The 18,554-nt window shown below is 42.8% G+C and overlaps 1 protein-coding gene across 1 annotated transcript in view; it reads left to right on the top strand.

The window, feature by feature from the left end:
- Positions 1 to 5,770: 5,770 nt before the first annotated feature.
- Positions 5,771 to 18,554, top strand: part of col22a1 (collagen, type XXII, alpha 1) — a 100,262-nt gene continuing 87,478 nt past the window's right edge. Inside the window, exons 1-3 of the mRNA XM_062999892.1 lie at positions 5,771 to 5,930; positions 11,379 to 11,533; positions 11,971 to 12,537. Coding sequence (XP_062855962.1) covers positions 11,443 to 11,533; positions 11,971 to 12,537 — 658 coding nt within the window. The 5' untranslated portion in view covers positions 5,771 to 5,930; positions 11,379 to 11,442. The remainder of the gene's footprint in view (positions 5,931 to 11,378; positions 11,534 to 11,970; positions 12,538 to 18,554) is intronic.

Genomic DNA, 18,554 nt, shown 5'->3' with positions numbered 1-18,554 from the left:
TCGAGAGGAACATGACCCGCCCTTTATGGGAAGCATGAACGGTATTTGAATCATATTTAGCTAAAAGCAGAAGGGGGTATTTTGTGCTCATCAGGTTGTCTGTATTTTGGGGATTGTTCATGTACCGGGTCTGTAAAAACACTCAGTTTTAGATGAAGGATGGACACCAGGGAGTCGGACAGGAAGAGAGAAAGAGGAAAGAACAGAGCGAGGAACTGTGCTGTACAAACAGACTTCTGGAGTCTTAAACATCTCAGAGACAAATAAAGGATTTTCTGATGAAAAAGATTCTCAATCATCATCATGACATGATTTTACATGTGATTTATTATTACACTGACCGGAAAAATCAATACAAGCAATTACAAATCTGTCGTTCACATAAAAACACCACTGTAATTTATCAGCTGAAGTGAAGAGAGTTTGATTTGCCAAGTCGAGTCGAGTTTAATTGTGTAGCTCGTCTTACAATCAAACTTCTCTACAGGGATCTGAATCCAAAAACTTCTAACGAGCAGCACAGGAGCACAGAATGAGGGAGAACTTCCAAAAACACGCAGGGGAGAAACTGTGAGACAACCAGGAGTTAATAAGAACCCGATCTGTAGCCTAAATGATATTAGGATCAAATTTAGACAGACAGACTAAAAGACAGATAAATAGATGAACGATGGATAGACAGATGGACAGACAGACAGATGCATAGACAGACAGACAGACACATAGATAGATAGATAGATAGATAGATAGATAGATAGATAGATAGATAGATAGATAGATAGATAGATAGATAGATAGATAATCAGGCAGACAGACCTATATACAGACAGATCGATAGATGGGTGGATAGGCAGCTGGACAGACATACAGACAGATAGACAGATAATCAGACAGACAGATAGATACCAGATAGACAGACAGACATATAGACATATAGATAGATAGATAGATAGATAGATAGATAGATAGATAGATAGATAGATAGATAGATCCCAGATAGATAGAAAGATAGATAGACAGACAGACAGACATACATATGCCAGATAGATAGAAAGACAGACACACGTCACAATTGTTATATTTCTACAAAGATTATTTTTAATGATGTCCAGTTATCAGCTTCCAGTTGTGAACTTTCACCAAGTTCATACTCCTGTAATGCAAAAGTGCTGAAGTGTAGTACAAGTCATTTCTACCCCCCTGGATTTGGCCCATGGACTTCAGATTTGACAGAAGTGGTGGAGAGTCATGTTAGGTATTGTACTTCTACATTCTTATCTGGTCGGCTTGACAGGCACATGGCATCTGTGAGACAGGAAGAGAAAGTTGTGAGAATCCTGTCGTTTTCAGGATTCCAACAACAACAACCAGTCTCAGCTTTAAGCCATCAAATCAGCAAACAGTGTGAGGAATTTTGGGGTGGACACAATTATCCTGCTACTCACATCTGAACCTAATGGAGTTCCCCATGTAGGGGAAATTTGGAGCTTCTCCTGGTGAGGGTCACGGTGGCAGAGGGTCTCTCAGAGACACGGAGGAGTAGAAGCATGCTGATCTTCTCATAGTTGACTGTCGTGCCTTCTATCCCTCAGGGCTTATAGTTTGGTCAGCAGTTGGGGTACGGAGGCTCACTTTTAGATCTTGTGATGATCAGGGATGTTGGGTTGCTGTCGTTCTGTCTCTCTTGTCCGATCACTCAGTTTTGAAGACGGTGGGGAGGTGGCCGCTGACGTTCTGTGAAAGCCTTCATGACCTTGTTACCTACTTGCTCTGCCTTTTAGTTATGCTGTAATAATTAGGAGTGCTGGAATCTAAAACTCTCTGTAAAAATGATATTTTACTCAACTCGCATTTTACATTTTTAACTACATCTTCTATTGTTTCACCCCGAGGTGGTTCTGACGGAAACCTGTTTACCCACCTAAGGTTGAAGACTGCAAGTCGAGACTGCCGTGCCAACTAACACTGCTTCTGCTAGATGTGACGGAAACCTGGCGTGTTTGCACCAAAAATGTCAAGAACTCACTATGGACTTTATCACAGACTGGACTGAATAATGAAGAACTCCGATTGTTTAAATTTTTTTTTTTCCAAGGAGGATGGGGGTCCCTGTTGGGTCTGGTTCCTCTCAAGGTTCCTTCCTGTATTTTTAAAGGAGTTTTACCGTGCCACTGTCGCCCTCGGCTTCTCAGCAGGGGTTTTTGGTCTGTCGGTCCTGGACTCTGTAAGGCTGCTTTGAGACAATGTCTATTGTAAAAAGTGCTATATAAATAATTTGACTTGACTTGTGTTGATTGACAGTCACTTGTGCTTCAACGTTAATCCGCTTCAGGTGGAAGGTTTCCTATACATCACGGTTTCTCTCTGTCCTCATTACCAGCTCCTTGGTTGGCCGGGCTGCATTTCTTTTGAAGCCGTGATGCTGGATCGCTCGACCTGCTGCGGTTCTGGGACCCCAATGACACGGAATCTGATATTACTCTTCGACTTTCAGCGAGGATGACATTGTTAGAAGGTATCGTCTTCTTGCTCATGGGAAAGTTGATGAATGGTAGTGGTTTTACTTCTAGTGAACTGGTGGTTCTGGTGGAGCTTCCTCACCTGGGTCAGCTTCAGCGGGATCCGCATCAAGGACTGAGGTGGGAAAATGAATATTTGTCTTCTAGTGAGCCACTACCCCCAGGTTAAGAACCATTATAGTAGAGGATCCAATCATTCATTGCTAGAACCAGGGGGGGCAGAAAGTTCCCCTACTGTCCTCTACTCCGAGGTTGATCACAGATGGCTGAGATAGAGCCTGTCATATTGCAACATCCAGTTTCCATTCCTGCACTATCCCTTATCTATCCACTCTCTCCGGTGCGGGTTGCGGATGTTACTTTGTCTTTAATTTGGTATTTTGTTTGCAATAATTTGGTCACTTTTTGTAGTGGCACAGTATGGTTCATAATAGATTAAGTATCTGTAATTAGGTTCTATTTCCTAACTAGCAGGTGTGTGTTGATCTCTAGTGAGGTGCATCCAGCTCTGTTACATTCCAGACCTTTCTTGAGGGATCCCCACACATTCCCAAGTTCACTGTGAAATAATATCCCACCACCAGCTTCTGGGTTTGCTCTGTGGTCTCTTTTTAGTGGGGCATGTCTAAAACCTTTAAAGCAGTGGTTGACCAAGGGGCTTTTAAAACCACTTTTAACTGTCTTTTTTATTTATAGGAGTGACAGCTCTACTCTGAGGTTTTCCCAAATCCAAGTGTTACTCAACAGCATGGCTGTGTATGATTGTGTAGCTTTTTATCCAACGTCGCTATTAAAATGTATTAAAGTTATATTATTATGTATTAACATAAACAACACTGTTGACAAAAGTATTGAGTCACCCCTTCTAATTATCAAATCCATGTGTTTCAGCCAAAGCAGTTGCTGACAGGAGTAATAAATCAATTATATAAAGGAAATGATATGCTTTAAACTTTGCAGCAATGGTTTAGGGAAGGGCTTTTCCTGTTTTTGCATGAAAAAAATCTTGATGTAAAGAAACTCCAGTGTCCTGATCTCAACCCCACTGAACAGCTCTGAAATAAACCGGAACATCAACTGAAACTTTCTTGATAAAAATCAATGTCCAGCCATACAGATGCAGACACAAATTTCCACAGATATACTCCAAAGTCTTGTGAAAAGCCTTCACAGAAGAGCGTCTGTTGTTCTAGCTGAAAAGATCACACAAAGGTCATTACTAGTTCATGCTTTATGTATACACTGATCAGCCATAATATTAAAACCACCTCCTTGTTTCTACACTCACTGTCCATTTTATCAGCTTCACTTACCATATAGAAGCACTTTGTAGTTCTACAATTACTGACTGTAGTCCATTTGTTTCTCTACATACTTTTTTAGCCCCCCTTTCACCCTGTTCTTCAATGGCCAGGACCACCACAGAGCAGGTATTATTTAGGTGGTGGATCATTCTCAGCACGGCAGTGACACTGACATGGTGGTGGTGTGTTAGTGTGTGTTGTACTGGTATGAGTGGATCAGACACAGCAGCGCTGCTGGAGTTTTTAAACACTGTGTCCACTCTGTTAGACACTCCTACCTAGTTGGTCCACCTTGTAGATGTAAAGTCAGAGATGATCGCTCATCTATTGCTGCTGTTTGAGTTGGTCATCTTCTAGATCTTCATCAGTGGTCACAGGACGCTGCCCACGGGGCGCTGTTGGCTGGATATATTTTTGGTTGGTGGACTATTTTCAGTCCAGCAGTGACAGTGAGGTGTTTAAAAACTTCAGCAGCGTTGCTGTGTCTAATCCACTCATACCAGCACAACACACACTAACACCACCACCATGTCAGTGTCACTGCAGTGCTGAGAATGATCCACCACCTAAATAATACCTACTCTGTGGTGGTCCTGTGGGGGTCCTGACCATTGAAGAACAGGGTGAAAGGGGGCTAACAAAGTATGCAGAGAAACAGATGGAAAACAGTCAGTAATTGTAGAACTACAAAGTGCTTCTATATGGTAAGTGGAGCTGATAAAATGGACAGTGAGTGTAGAAACAAGGAGGTGGTTTTAATGTTATGGCTGATCAGTGTATATGTTTTATTATCATTTACAAGTAGAGAGTCAGAACTGAATATGATGTTGATACATACACTGAATGTATTTAAAGTAAAGCAAAGCAAGTAAGTAAAAAAACTAATAATTAAATAAATAAATAAATCAATCAATAAATAAATAAAAGGTTAAAAAACATGAATTTCTTAGGTGTTTTATTTATTGAAGAATAAATTAACTTTAATTAAAGTTTGGATTTTCTTTAAATAAAAGGAAGAGGGAAAGAAAGAACTGTGAAAGAAGAAGAAAAAAAAAGAAAAGAATGAATAAAAAAGAAACAAAGAATGAAAGGAGAGAAAGAAAAAAAAGAACTATGAAAAAAAAGAAAGAAAGAAAGAAAGAAGGAAAACAAAGAAAGGACAGAAAGAAAAGAAAGACAATTAGAAAGAATAAAAAATTGAAAAAAAGAAAAGAATGAAAGAAAGAATAAAAGAAAGAAAATCATAAAGAAAGAAAGAAAAAAAAGAAAGAAAGAAAAAAAGAAAAAAAGAAAGAAAGAAAAAGAAGAAAGAAAGAAAGAAAGAAAGATTAAAATGCATAAAAACAGTTTTCCTTTTACTGTATTTAGAAACGTTTAGTCCACCAGGCAGGTCTTAAGTTTCTTGATAAAGTATTTTTTTTAATTATTATTATAAGATTAAACTACTGGTGTTTATCAGAACCATCATTAATCGTTCATGTTTTAAATATATATAATTGATTATTATTATGTACAGGTTGAAAGTCGGAACTGAACATGATGTGGATACTTACACTGAATGTATTTAATGAAAGTAAATAAAACTGACTAAAACACGTGTTTCTATTTGACTGTATTTGGAAGCGTCCAGTCCATCAGGGCAGGTCTCAAGTTCAGGTGTGGCAAACCAGGCAGGGTGTGGCAACCAACCCACCACTAAAACAAAGAGGCAGAGCGACAGGGAGAGAAAGAATGAAGACTAAAGGCAGATAAAAATACCCCGGTATTTCAGGCTATATTTGGAACGTCCGTCAGTCACTTCTCTCGATGTGGGCCTGCACGCCAAGTCACTGCGTCCCCACTGAAATCTTAAACCCTAACGTAGGTTCCACCTCCTGCACCCTCCCAGTACAATGAAGCTGCTGGTTTCCTCCACTTCTCCACAACTTCTCACTACACACACACAGGTCTGGATTATCCTCAGTGTGTGTGTGAGAGTGTGTGAGTGTGTGTGAGGAGGCTACTTCCACCTGTACAGACTCAACATCACATCAGGAGGATGCACTGACGTCTCATTTATACTGGATGTGATTAAAGCTGAAGATTCTTTATTCAGCTTCAGTTACAGGTAACCAGATGTTTTTATATACTATATATTTATATTTATATTATTTTAAAGTCTGAGCTGGTTGTATAACCATTACTGTCGTACACTGTGAGCTGCTATATGTTGTTGGTCTTGTTTAGTTTTTCTGAGCTTGCAGAAACATCCTGGTGCTCATCAGGGTTTTTTTTTACTTGTTTTTGGCACCTTGTTGTAAATCCAGGCTGTTTTCTTAATCTGAGCTCGATGATAAAGTGGAAGGTCTGTTTTGTTCATCTGTAGTTCCCAGGCCTCTACTTTTCATGATTCTTGGACTTTACTCCCTGCTTCCAGAGATCCGGTCTGGAATTACACCTACTCTACAGCAATTCTCTACAAGTTTACTATAGTTATATTGTCAGACTTTTGCATTGTAATAGTGCATTAGCTGGCTCTGGTCATATGTGTTGGAACAGCTGATACTTTAAAAATATGAGTAAAACAACAAACAAATAAATAAATTAGAAATAAATAAATAAAAAAGAAATAAAGAAAAAAGAAAGAAAAATATTGCAAAAAAACCTAAAATAAATAAACAAGAAAGAAAGAAAGAAAGAATGAAAGAAACATATTGCCTTAAAATAAATGAGCTGAAATAAATTGAAAAAAAGAACTAACTAACTAACTAGCTAGCTAGCTAAAGAAAGAAAGAAAGAAAGAAAGAAAGAAAGAAAGAAAGAAAGAAAGAAAGAAAATCAAACAAACAAATTAATAAATAAACAAGAAAGAAAAAAAGAATAAAAAAGAAAGGCAAAAAGGAAAAGAAAATATTGCCTTAAAAATACAGGATATAAGCTGAAAAAATAAATAAATAAATAAATAAATAAATAAAGAAAGAAAGAAAGAAAGAAAGAAAGAAAGAAAGAAAGAAAGAAAGAAAGAAAGAAAGAAAGAAAGAAAGAAAGAAAGAAAGAAAAAGAGAAAGAAAGAAAGAAAGAAAATATTGCCTTAAAAAATATATGGGCTGAAATAAAAAATAAAAAAAAATAACTAAATAAATTAATAAGAAAAAAGAAAGAAAGAAGAATAAAGTAAAACAAGAAAGAAAGAAAAATAAATAAATTTAGTTAAAAATAAATAAAAAGATAAATTAAATTACTTCATATTTCAATTCAAAATAACAAAAGAAAATAACTTAGCCGCTCACCTACAATCCGACCTTGACACTTTATTTAACATGGTTTTACACCAGTGTACTGTATGTGTAGTCTGCTTTAAAGCTAACAAGAACAAGAACAACAACAACAATAATAATAATAATAACAATAATAATAATAATAATAAATACAGTGATGGCAGAAGCCCTGGTCAGTAGCTACACGAGGACTGAAGCCTGGACACTGAATAAAGAAGAAGAAAGATGCTTTTCAGGGTTTTGGGAACAAACGTATCAGAAAACTGCTGAAAATCTCACTGAGGAAGATGATCACCACTGAGCGAGTGTACGAGACAGCCAGAACAGGAAAAAGAAGCTACTGTAGATGACGAGCCGCCCACATGACGACGTCTAGGGAAGTGTTATGACAGGTGTATGGAAGGACACAAGACAGAAAGCATTGGAGAAAGTTGACCTATCTGTTCAGCCAACCATCACAAAGTGATGACGGCACAGTGACGTGACGTGAGTGAAACTGAAAAGAAGAATCCCAGTACAAGTCTGTTTCAAAGGTCACCAGTTCAAACCCCACCCCCATTTTAGATTGAACCCTTCCAACATCAGATAAACGTTCTTATAAGGTTTTAATCTGATTAAAGTTCTTTAATCTATTGATCAGCCTCTGAACAGCCACTGTCTCTGTCCACCAGACCTCGACAAAAACAGGATTGGGCGTTAACTTACAAAAACATCACGTTTCTTTTTCTATTTATTAAACTGAGCAAAGGAATATTTTGGTTTCCCCTCCTCTTCCTCTCTAATTAAAGATCAGATTCTGTGATAATTGTTTATAACAGAAGCAGATTTTCAAAAACACCAAAGTCATTGTAAATGTGAAATGTTAAACTAAAGAACTTGAAGTGGCACAGACTTACCCTCACAGTTCAAGTCTGGAAGTTTATGATCAACCTGCATAAAAAAGGATTAAAAAAAAAAGTATTTCAAAGTGATTTCTAAAATCACAGTAACTTTTAAACAAAGTGATTTTTTATTTCTCTTACAAGACAAAATCATGAAAGTTTATATAAAACTAGAACAAAAGAGTATCTCAGGCACCTTTAGTGGAAACAAGCAACTGTACGTAGAACTACAGACATGAGGTGTTCAAGACCAATTTATGGCATCAGAATAATTTAAACCTGAAAGCTAAAGCAAGATATGATCAGACAAAAATCAGCAACGAGATCATTGACAATAACCACTAAAGAAATAAAAATAATAATAATAAAAATAATGAAAACAACAATAATTATTATTATAACAATAATAATAATAACAATAAAAATAATAATAATGATAATAATCATTATCGGAGCCACTAGTCTCGCTCGACTTGAGCCTCCATCCAGGACTAAAGGAAGACAAGCATCAAGGGTCTTCTCTGTTCTAGCACCCAAGTGATCTGAGTCTCTTGCTGTCTTTAAAAAACAATTAAAAACTTTCATCACCTCTTTACTAAACACTTAAGCTGACTTGTACTTATTTACTAACATTTGTTTTCCATTTCCAAAAAAAAAAAAAAAAAAAAAAAAAAAAAACCTCAAAACACTTTGGTTCTAACAGGTTTCAGCAGATTTGTGTTCTTCGACTGTTGTTTACTTAAAATTGAGAAATGAAATGTTTACTATGGAAGCTCTTCTGTAAGTCACTCTGGATAAGAGCGTCTGCTAAATGCAGAAAATGTAAATGTAAATGTAATAATAATAATAACAAAACAACAATAATAATAATAATAATAATCTTAATGAGGATAATAATAATAATAATAATATTAATAATAATAATAATATTAATAATAATAGCAATAATAATAATAATAGCAATAATAATAATAATAATAATAACAACAACAATAATAACAATAATAATAATAATTACAATAAAATAATAATAACATTAATAATAATAATAACAATAATAATAATAACAACAACAATAATAATAATAATAATAACAATAATAATAATAATAATAATAACAATAATAATAATAACAATAATAATAATAAAAATAATAATAATTACAATAAAATAATAATAACAATAATAATGATTATAATAATAATAATAACAATGTTTTAAAAATGATAGAGCCCTCAGTTCATTAGGAAGGGAGTTCCAGAGGTCAGGGCTCTAATCAGAAAAAGCAGCTGAGTGACCGATACGGCCAGCATGATCCTGTGTGCTGAACTGAGAGCTTTTGATGGGACATTGACCTAATAACCATGTCACTGAGGCACTGTGGAGCGACACCATGAAGGCATTTAACAATCAGTAAAATAATAAAGTTCTTCACTTATAAATAAACAAATAAAGCAACTTATCCTGTTACCAAACACGCTCAAGCAACCTGTAGTGAAATTTATTCAGAGCTCTGTACGGTGGCTGTTCAAGTGAATGCAGGTAGCATCAAGCCGCCGGTACCGCTGTTTTACCAACAAAAGTTGATAGAAATTTTAATTTCTGGCTAAAATATGTGACCACCTTTAAAAATAATAATAATAATAATGTCCCATACAACTGATATGGTCGTTCTATCATGACTAAGAGATGATTTGACGTGTGGTGTCTCTTTTTTTAATGCCAGCATCTACAGACCTTACCTAAGAGCATCATGTTCCTTCAGACAAGAGAAATGAATCAGAAAAGCCTCCAGGTCAATTTCACCCAACACACGAATACATTTGGGTTGGAAAACTGAAGCTTTGTGCTTAGCTTTTTAGTTTTAAGATTTTAGGTAGATTTTAAAGGAATTTTAATGAACGGTACAAATCCCCAAACTCACCCCTGTTAAACCACTTTATGATGAATTGGAACATTGATTGCAAGAAAGACTTTCCCATCTTACATCAGCCTGAACCCACAAGTGCTCTTTTAACTACAAGCTTGTTGAAAACCTTTATAGTAGAGTGGATACAGATCCATGTTAAAGCCCAATGGGGTGTCCGTCAAGTGATCTGGGTCTGGCATACCTCCTCTTTTCTTCTAACGCTGGCGTCAGCGTAATGTAAGAAAAATGTGTTATAATCTTATAAGCTAACAATCAATCAATTAAAAGTAATTAGTTAATTATTTAATTAATTACATGACTCTCCATGTGCAAGACTGAGCCCCATATGAACTCGTGCAGGTGAAAAGAAGCGATCGGTTACTGCACACGTCTTGGAAGGGGTGTGTGTCAGTCACGTCTCTGCTCAATTAGGAGGTCAGCATCAGTAGAGAAGTACTGTAGAGTGCTTCTATAATGCTTCTATAGTGATTGTTATAATCACTATATAATCACTATAATCACGATCAGCCATAACATTAAAAACACCTCCTTGTTTTTACACTCACTGTCCATTTTATCAGCTACACTTACCATATAGAAGCATTTTGTAGTTCTACAATTACTGACTGTAGTCCATCTGTTTCTCTGCATGCTTTGTTAGCCCCCTTTCATGCTGTTCCTCAATGATCAGGACTCTCACAGGACCACCACAAAGCAGGTATTATTTAGGTGGTGGATCATTCTCAGCACTGCAGTGACACTGACATGGTGGTGGTGTGTTAGTGTGTGTTGTGCTGGTATGAGTGGATCAGACACAGCAGCGCTGCTGGAATTTTTTTTAAATACCGTGTCCACTCACTGTCCACTCTATTAGACACTCCTACCTAGTTGGTCCACCTTGTAGATGTAAAGTCAGAGACGATCGCTCATCTGTTGCTGCTGTTTGAGTTGGTCATCTTCTAGACCTTCATCAGTGGTCACAGGATGCTGCCCACGGGGAGCTGTAGTCTGGATATTTTTGGTTGGTGGACTATTCTCAGTCCAGCAGTGACAGTGAGGTGTTTAAAAACTCCAGCAGCGCTGCTGTGTCTGATCCACTCATACCAGCACAACACACACTAACACACCACCACCATGTCAGTGTCACTGCAGTGCTGAGAATGATCCACCACCTAAATAATACCTGCTCTGTGGTCGTCCTGTGGGGGTCCTGACCATTGAAGAACAGGGTGAAAGGGGGTTAAAAAAAAAGTATAAAAAGGTATAGCTTTAAGTAAATGTATTTTCTATTGGCCTTACTATTGGTTGCGGAAGGACTTATGATGCACTTATTATTTATGATTTTTATTAGTGGTTCTACTTGTCGTTTAGATTTTGAACCTGCTGGTGTTCAAGTTCAACAATGTACCAATAATCCAAACAAACAATGTTATCCTTCTGCCATAATGCACTATGACTAAAATATGTATACTATATTTAGTCTACATAAAAATGTTTTCTCTTCACAGGTGTAAAAGCTTGATGATCTACTCAATTTAACGTATAAAAAAAGAGAAACGAGCTGAGCGAGAGATGGAGAGACGGTTTTGGTTCAGGATCTCACTCATCTTGATGGTTCTGATCCTGACCTTGCATAGTGATGCGGTAGAAGGTCAGAGAGCAGGTAAGATCAATACTTCAAGCATCCATTACAAGCTACCAGTTAGTACCAGATAGCTCCCTCCACCGACCCGTTCTTCAATGAGGCCAGTCTTGCAAATGGACAGTCACGCACTGATCTCCACGTTCCTCCACATCTGTACAGACACCTCGGGCTACTAACCAGGGTCCTTACATAGCATCAAAGACCCTGCCCTCTTATCAGTCTGGTCTTTTCTTACCCAGCAGACTAGTGGCCAATTTTGTCTAATGCGGGCACTGATGATTGTGCCTGCTAGGGGGCGCCCAGCCAACCGGTAGCAGAGCTGTTCAGAATCTTGAATTAATAATTCCTTTATCCCAAACTCTTCTTATGTTGGGGTGTCTAAACTTTTAAGTACAACGAAAATAGATATTTTGCATGTCTGGAAAAAGTCTGACCTTTATTTATTGACGTTCCAGGATGTAAGAATGTCCACTATGACCTGGTCTTTATCCTGGACACGTCCTCCAGCGTGGGTAAGGACAACTTCGAGAAGATCCGTCAGTGGGTGGCCAACCTGGTGGAGTCTTTTGATGTCGGCGAGGACAAGACCCGCGTGGCGGTGGTGCGCTACAGCGACTCTCCCACCACCGAGTTCAACCTGGCCAGGTACAAAACTCTTGAGGAGGTCAGGAGGGCGGCCAGAAACATCCTTTACAAGGGTGGCAACACCAAAACCGGAGACGCCATCAGTTACACCACTAAGAACATCTTCAACCTCCGGGCTGGGGCGAGGCCCGCTGTGAGGGGGTTCGAGAAAGTGGCGATATTGCTGACTGATGGACGAAGTCAGGACTACGTCCTGGAGCCGTCCATCGCTGCAGCCAGGGCCGGCATCAGGATATTTGCTGTGGGGATCGGAGAGGCGCTGAAGGAGGAACTGGAGGAGATCGCAGCTGAACCCAAAAACGCTCATGTGTTCCACGTGACTGATTTCGATGCCATCGACAAAATCAGAGTCCGGCTGAGGAAGAGCCTGTGTGAAAGTGAGTAAATGGTTTTCCTGACCTAATGATGTTTGTTTATCAGTAGAGGTGAAGTGTAGTGGCATAGTCCAGTAAAATGTTCTGGGAATAGTGGTGTTACCAGTAGAACTTTAAATTGAATCAGATTTATTGGCCAAGTATGTGGATACACACAAGGAATTTGGTTCCGGCTGATGGTATCTCTCTAGTATAAATCCAGTATACAAGCAATGTACACATTAAACACAAAAATATACAAACTATAAAACTATATACTATGTAATCTTTTGACTGAACAGGCACAAATTCCCACAGAAATACTTCAAAGTCTTGTGAAAAGCCAAAAAGATCACACAGAGGTCACTCTGTTTTAATACCATTTGTTTTTGAAACTGGACACACAACAACAACAACAAGCTCACGGTCAGGTGTCCAAATACTTTTGACCATATAGTGCATATTTGTGTTGTTACTATTTGTTTTTATTAGCATTTTTCTTACCATCCCAATTTTTAGACTGGATTGTAATTAGTGTGAACATCCACAAGACATCCAGGACCGACTGAAATGACCCCCTCCTGTTCCAGACCACATGCATCACTGCTCTGAGGACTGGATATTTTAGTCCTTTATATTTGTAGAACTGGGTACCAGCATGTTGGTGAAATCTTAGATGATCCCACGTAGCATTTAGAGCGTATCTGTACACACCGAGGATAAACAGTCTGTGACAGCTGAGGTCCAGTTTTGTTCTCTACACCGAAGCACCAAACCACAAAAATGTCCATCAGAGAAAAAAAGGCTTGGGTTAGAGAGCAAATCCTGACAGAGAACAAGCTCATGTGGTGCAGCGCTCATGTACACGCTGATGTAAATCATGGTAAAGAAAGCAGATCTGTTACGTGGAGAAAGGAGGACTCAAATGCAGAATTCAAAATCAAAATGATATTTTATTTTTAATTAGAAATAAACAAAAACAGAGAAAAAATGAGAAACAAAAACCCAATCGGAAAGTCCGATGGTGCCGCAGAACTGCTGGGAAAAGAAAAACCCAAAAAGGGAAAATAACGACGTGGGACGCGAACCCCGGTCGTCTCGGTACGAGCCGGGTGCGTTGTCTCCGCGCTATTGTGGCGCGGGTAAATAAGAGACGGGGAGCGCTTTAGGCGCTACAGTGTCAAAACACGGGAGTAGATTACTCCCGGCAATCACTAGCCCCAGCACAGCGGAAGGCTAGGATAGAACGCGACCGGCGTCTGCTTTGCTGAGGTTCGCAGCTGAAGTACGCCGATCTAAAAAAGAGAAATAACAGAGTTAGATACACCAACTGCGAGTGCGGATTCGAACCGGTGAATGCTGCGCGAGAACCAAAAGCTTAGCGGTGTCGCCACCCAGCGGTTCAGGAATCCAATTTTCGGGTTGGATCTAAAAGGGTGTGCGGTTGCTGTACCAAGCGGACACGCTTGATGTACAGCAGCACCGCTAATGCTAAACGCATAAACAAAAGCAGCGCGAGGGCTGCACGGCGTCGCACCACGCTAATCCTAATAGGGACAATAACGAACGGTTACCTCGACCTTGCAGTCTACACACCCGAATGGCGCATGCCACCAGGGGATACCGTTTTACCTAGGAAAGGAGCGTGGACGAGCAGCCACATAAGATCAGGGAAACAAACAAAAGGTGCGACACCCGCCGCTGTGCAGAGCTGGCTTAAATAGCCAGCTTGACAGCTGCGGGTGATCAGCCCTAATTGGTCCTCCTGCCACTTAAGGCCTTTGTTTGCCTTGCTCTGTAAGACCTACTTCGCTGGGAACTCGGGGTGCATTCACCAGCTACCGTAGGTCTCCTAATAGAACCCCCTCCTCTTGGGACAGCTCCTGAGGTCCCAAGACCCGCAGCACGGTTCCGGCGGAACTCGCGGATCAGTTCAGGGTCCAGGATCTGCCGAGCCGGTACCCATGAACGTTCCTCAGGGCCGTAGCCCTCCCAATCCACCAAGTATTGGGTGCTACCCTGAACCTTCCTGCAATCCAGCAGGCGGCGGACAGTGAAGGCAGGGGCACCCTGGATGATACGAGGGGCGGGAGGCTGGGGAGGGGGTAAAACTCCCCCGCACATAAATGGTCGGAGTTGGGAGACGTGAAAGGTTGGATGCACTTTCATCCTGGGAGGAAGCTCCAACCTATAGGTCACCGGGTTGATCCGCCTGACCACCTTAAACGGGCCAATGTACCTGGGTGCCAGCTTGTGAGGGGCACCTTTGACGGGGAGATCCCTCGTCGACACAAGGACACGTTGGCCCGGCCGGAAGGTGAGAGCCGGCTGCCGCCTGCGGTCAGCAGTGCGCTTCATGGAGCGCTGATTGGCCACAAGTGCCTGCCTTGCTTTACGCCAGGCGGCGCGGCAGCGGCGGACATGAAGCTGTACAGACGGGACCGCTACTTGCTGCTCCTGCTCAGGAAAGAGCGGAGGAGGGTACCCGAACTGAGCTTCAAACGGTGACATTCCTATCGCCGAGTGATGCAGGGTATTGTGAGCAAATTCAGCCCACAATAATTTATCCGACCACGTGGCCGGATTCCCTGCCGTCAGGCACCTGAGCATCTTGCTCAGATCCTGGATGAGCCTTTCCGATTGCCCATTCGACTCGGGGTGATACCCCGAGGATAAGCTGGCCTTAGCACCAATGAGTTGGCAGAAGGCCCGCCAGCACTGGCTTACAAACTGCGGGCCCCGATCAGACACAATGTCTGATGGGACCCCATGCGCTCTCACCACATGTTGCAGGATGATCTGCGCAGTGCCCATGGCGGATGGTAGCTTGGGCAGAGGGACAAACAGGCAAGACTTGGTGAACCGGTCGACAATTACCAACACCGCTGTGAACCCTCTAGACTTTGGCAAGCCTGTCACAAAGTCTAGAGCAATATGGGACCACGGTCTTGAAGGTATCGGCAACGGATGGAGAAGGCCTCGTGGGCGCTCTCTGGGGCTCTTATTCAGAGCGCACACAGTACAGGCACGGACGAAGTCACGTACCTGATTCTCCATCCCCGGCCACCAAAATCTTCGGCGCAGCAAAACCAGGGACTTAGTCACGCCTGGGTGCGCCGCAAAAGGAGAGGCATGAGCCCACTCGAAAACCTGACGCCGTACAGTAGTAGGTACATACAGCCTGTCAGGAGGTCCCCTACCGGGGTCGGGTTCGGCCCTTTGGGCGTCCCGTATGACCTTTGAAATGCCCCAGGTGACTGGGGCAGCTATCTGGGTCGAGGGAATCACGGGATCAGGCTCGGTCTCTGGCCTGGTTGGTTCCCACTGTCTAGACAGGGCATCCGGTTTAGCATTCTTGGACCCCGGTCTATACGACAGCGTAAAATGGAACCTACCGAAAAATAAGGACCACCGTGCCTGACGCGAGTTCATCCTTTTGACTTGCTGGATGAATGACAAGTTCTTGTGATCAGTCCAGACAAGAAAAGGTTGTTTGGCTCCCTCGAGCCAGTGTCGCCACTCATCTAAAGCCAACTTAATGGCTAGAAGTTCCCTGTCTCCGACCGGGTAATTCCGCTCAGCCGGAATCAGGCGGTGCGAAAAGAAGGCACACGGATGCAGCTTCTTTCCTGGCCCCACTCTCTGGGACAATACTGCCCCAACCCCAACCTCAGAGGCATCCACTTCGACCACGAATGGCTCCTCAGGGTCAGGCAACTGCAAAACAGGAGCAGTTGTCAAGAGAGCTTTCAGTCTGTCAAAGGCTTGTTGGGCCTGCACTGACCATTTAAAGGGCCCCTTACCAGTAAGGGCTGTTAGTGGCGCGGCGATAGTGCTAAAGTTCTTGATAAATCGCCTAAAAAAGTTTGCAAAGCCCAAAAACCTTTGCATTTGGCGAACAGAACTTGGAGTTGGCCAGCTCTCCACAGCTTTAATTTTAGCCGGATCCATGCGAAGGGTGCCCTGTGACACTATGAACCCTAGGAACGAAACCGAAGGGGCGTGAAAGACGGACTTCTCCAGCTTGACGAAAAGATGGTGTTCGAGCAAGAGCTGGAGAACCCGTCGGACATGCCCTATATGTTCGTCGATGGATCGGCTAAAAATGAGAATATCGTCTAGATAAACGTAGACGAACTTATCAAGGGTCTCCCGTAGGACCTCATTGATGAATCTCTGGAAGACTGCGGGGGCATTCATTAACCCAAAGGGCATCACTAGATACTCATAGTGGCCAGTGGGCGTAATGAACGCAGTCTTCCACTCGTCCCCCTGCCTGATCCGGATCAGGTTGTACGCGCTGCGTAAGTCGAGCTTTGTAAAAATTGAGGCTCGCTGAAGAGCTTCAAAAGCCGTGGCCATCAGCGGCAGCGGGTACCGATCCTTGATCGTAATAGCATTTAGACCGCGATAATCGACACAGGGGCGCAATGTATCATCCTTCTTACCAACAAAAAAGAACCCCGCCCCGGCCGGGGAGGAAGAAGGACGAATGAACCCCTGTTTGAGCGCCTCGCGCACATACTCCTCCATGGCAACCTTCTCCGGACCGGAGAGTGAGAAAAGGCGCCCCCTAGGAGGGGTAGTGCCGGGCAACAAGTTTATGGCGCAGTCGAACGGTCTGTGGGGGGGGCAAGTCCCGCGCCCTGGACTTGCTAAAAACCTCCTGAAGATCATGGTACACAGGAGGAACTGTGGCCAAATCCGGGGTCTCCATTTGTGGTACTGGCGGGTTGAGATTCGTGCCGGCCTGAAGCAAGCACGAATCTCTACACCGTGTTCCCCAAATGAAGATTGACCCGGTGGCCCAGTCGATCTGGGGGTTGTGTCTTTGCAACCACGAAAATCCCAGGACCACCTGGAGGTGAGGAACGTGAGTCACTAAGAAGGTGATCCGTTCCTCGTGGTCCTTCAGACGCAACGTCAAGGGCTGCGTCCGATGGGTAATCGGGCTGCCCGCTACGGCTCGACCATCAACAGCATGGACCGAGACCGGCTTGGTTAGCGGCTGGACCTCTATCCCCAGCCTGCGTACCAGATCGATGTCAATGAAGCTCTCTACCGCTCCCGAATCGACACAAACCTTGAGGTTTGTATTTCCCGAGCCCCAAGACAATCGGGCCGATAAAAACAGGCCCTGACCAGGGATGCTAGTTTGGCCCTCTCTCGATTCCCTGGTTCGAGAGCGGCCTACTAGTTTAATGGTCGGCGGGGTCTGGAGTGGGAACCTGACGCCTGAGGGGCGTCAGGTCGTGTCGACCCCAATTGCATGGGTTCGGGATCGGGATTGTGCGGAGGGGAGCTAGGAGGGACCAACGAGCGAGCAAACGGAGGACAGGAACCCCGTTCCCGCGCTCGCTGGCGAAGCCGGGTGTCTATGGACGTGGCCAGTGTGTAAAAGGCCTTAAGGGTGGTAGGAGGATCTCTAGTGGCCAGCTCGTCCTTTACCTTACTGGAAAGACCGCGATGGAAAATAGCGGTAAGGGCCCCTTCATCCCAACCACACTCTGCTGCTAGCGTTCGAAACTCAATCACGTAGTCTGCTACTGAGCGACCACCTTGGGTGAGTTCGAGAAGGCGTGGACCCACCTCTTGGCCCCCCGCAGGGTGAAAAAATTTCTCCTTAAGAGCCTCCTTAAAGGAGCTTTCAGACGAACATTCAGGAGCGTCTTGCTCCCAAAGAGCGGTAGCCCATTCCAATGCCCTCCCAGTGAGAAGGGAAATGATATAGGCCACCTTAGAACGTTCTGTGGGGTAGCGAGACGGCTGTAGCTCAAACGCTAACGAGCATTGGAGGAGAAATCCGCGGCACTTCTTCGCTTCTCCCGAGTATCTCTCAGGAGGAGGAATGGGCGTGTCACGGATTACAGACTCCCTAGAGTGAGCAGCGGGACTAGGAGTGGGCCCCGAGATGGGCACTTGTTGGGCGAGCGCGGCTACGCGCTGCACCAACTCGGTGAGGGCTACCTCATGCCTGCCCAACGCCACCCCTTGGTGGCGTAACACGTCGGAAACGGTTGTGGGTTCTGCTGAGTCCATGA

The sequence above is a fragment of the Trichomycterus rosablanca genome, chromosome 1, assembly GCF_030014385.1.
Source record: "Trichomycterus rosablanca isolate fTriRos1 chromosome 1, fTriRos1.hap1, whole genome shotgun sequence".
NCBI classification, from domain to species: domain Eukaryota; kingdom Metazoa; phylum Chordata; class Actinopteri; order Siluriformes; family Trichomycteridae; genus Trichomycterus; species Trichomycterus rosablanca.
The sequence above is the reverse complement of the archived record's forward strand: the minus strand, read 5'-3'. Positions and strand labels throughout refer to the sequence as shown.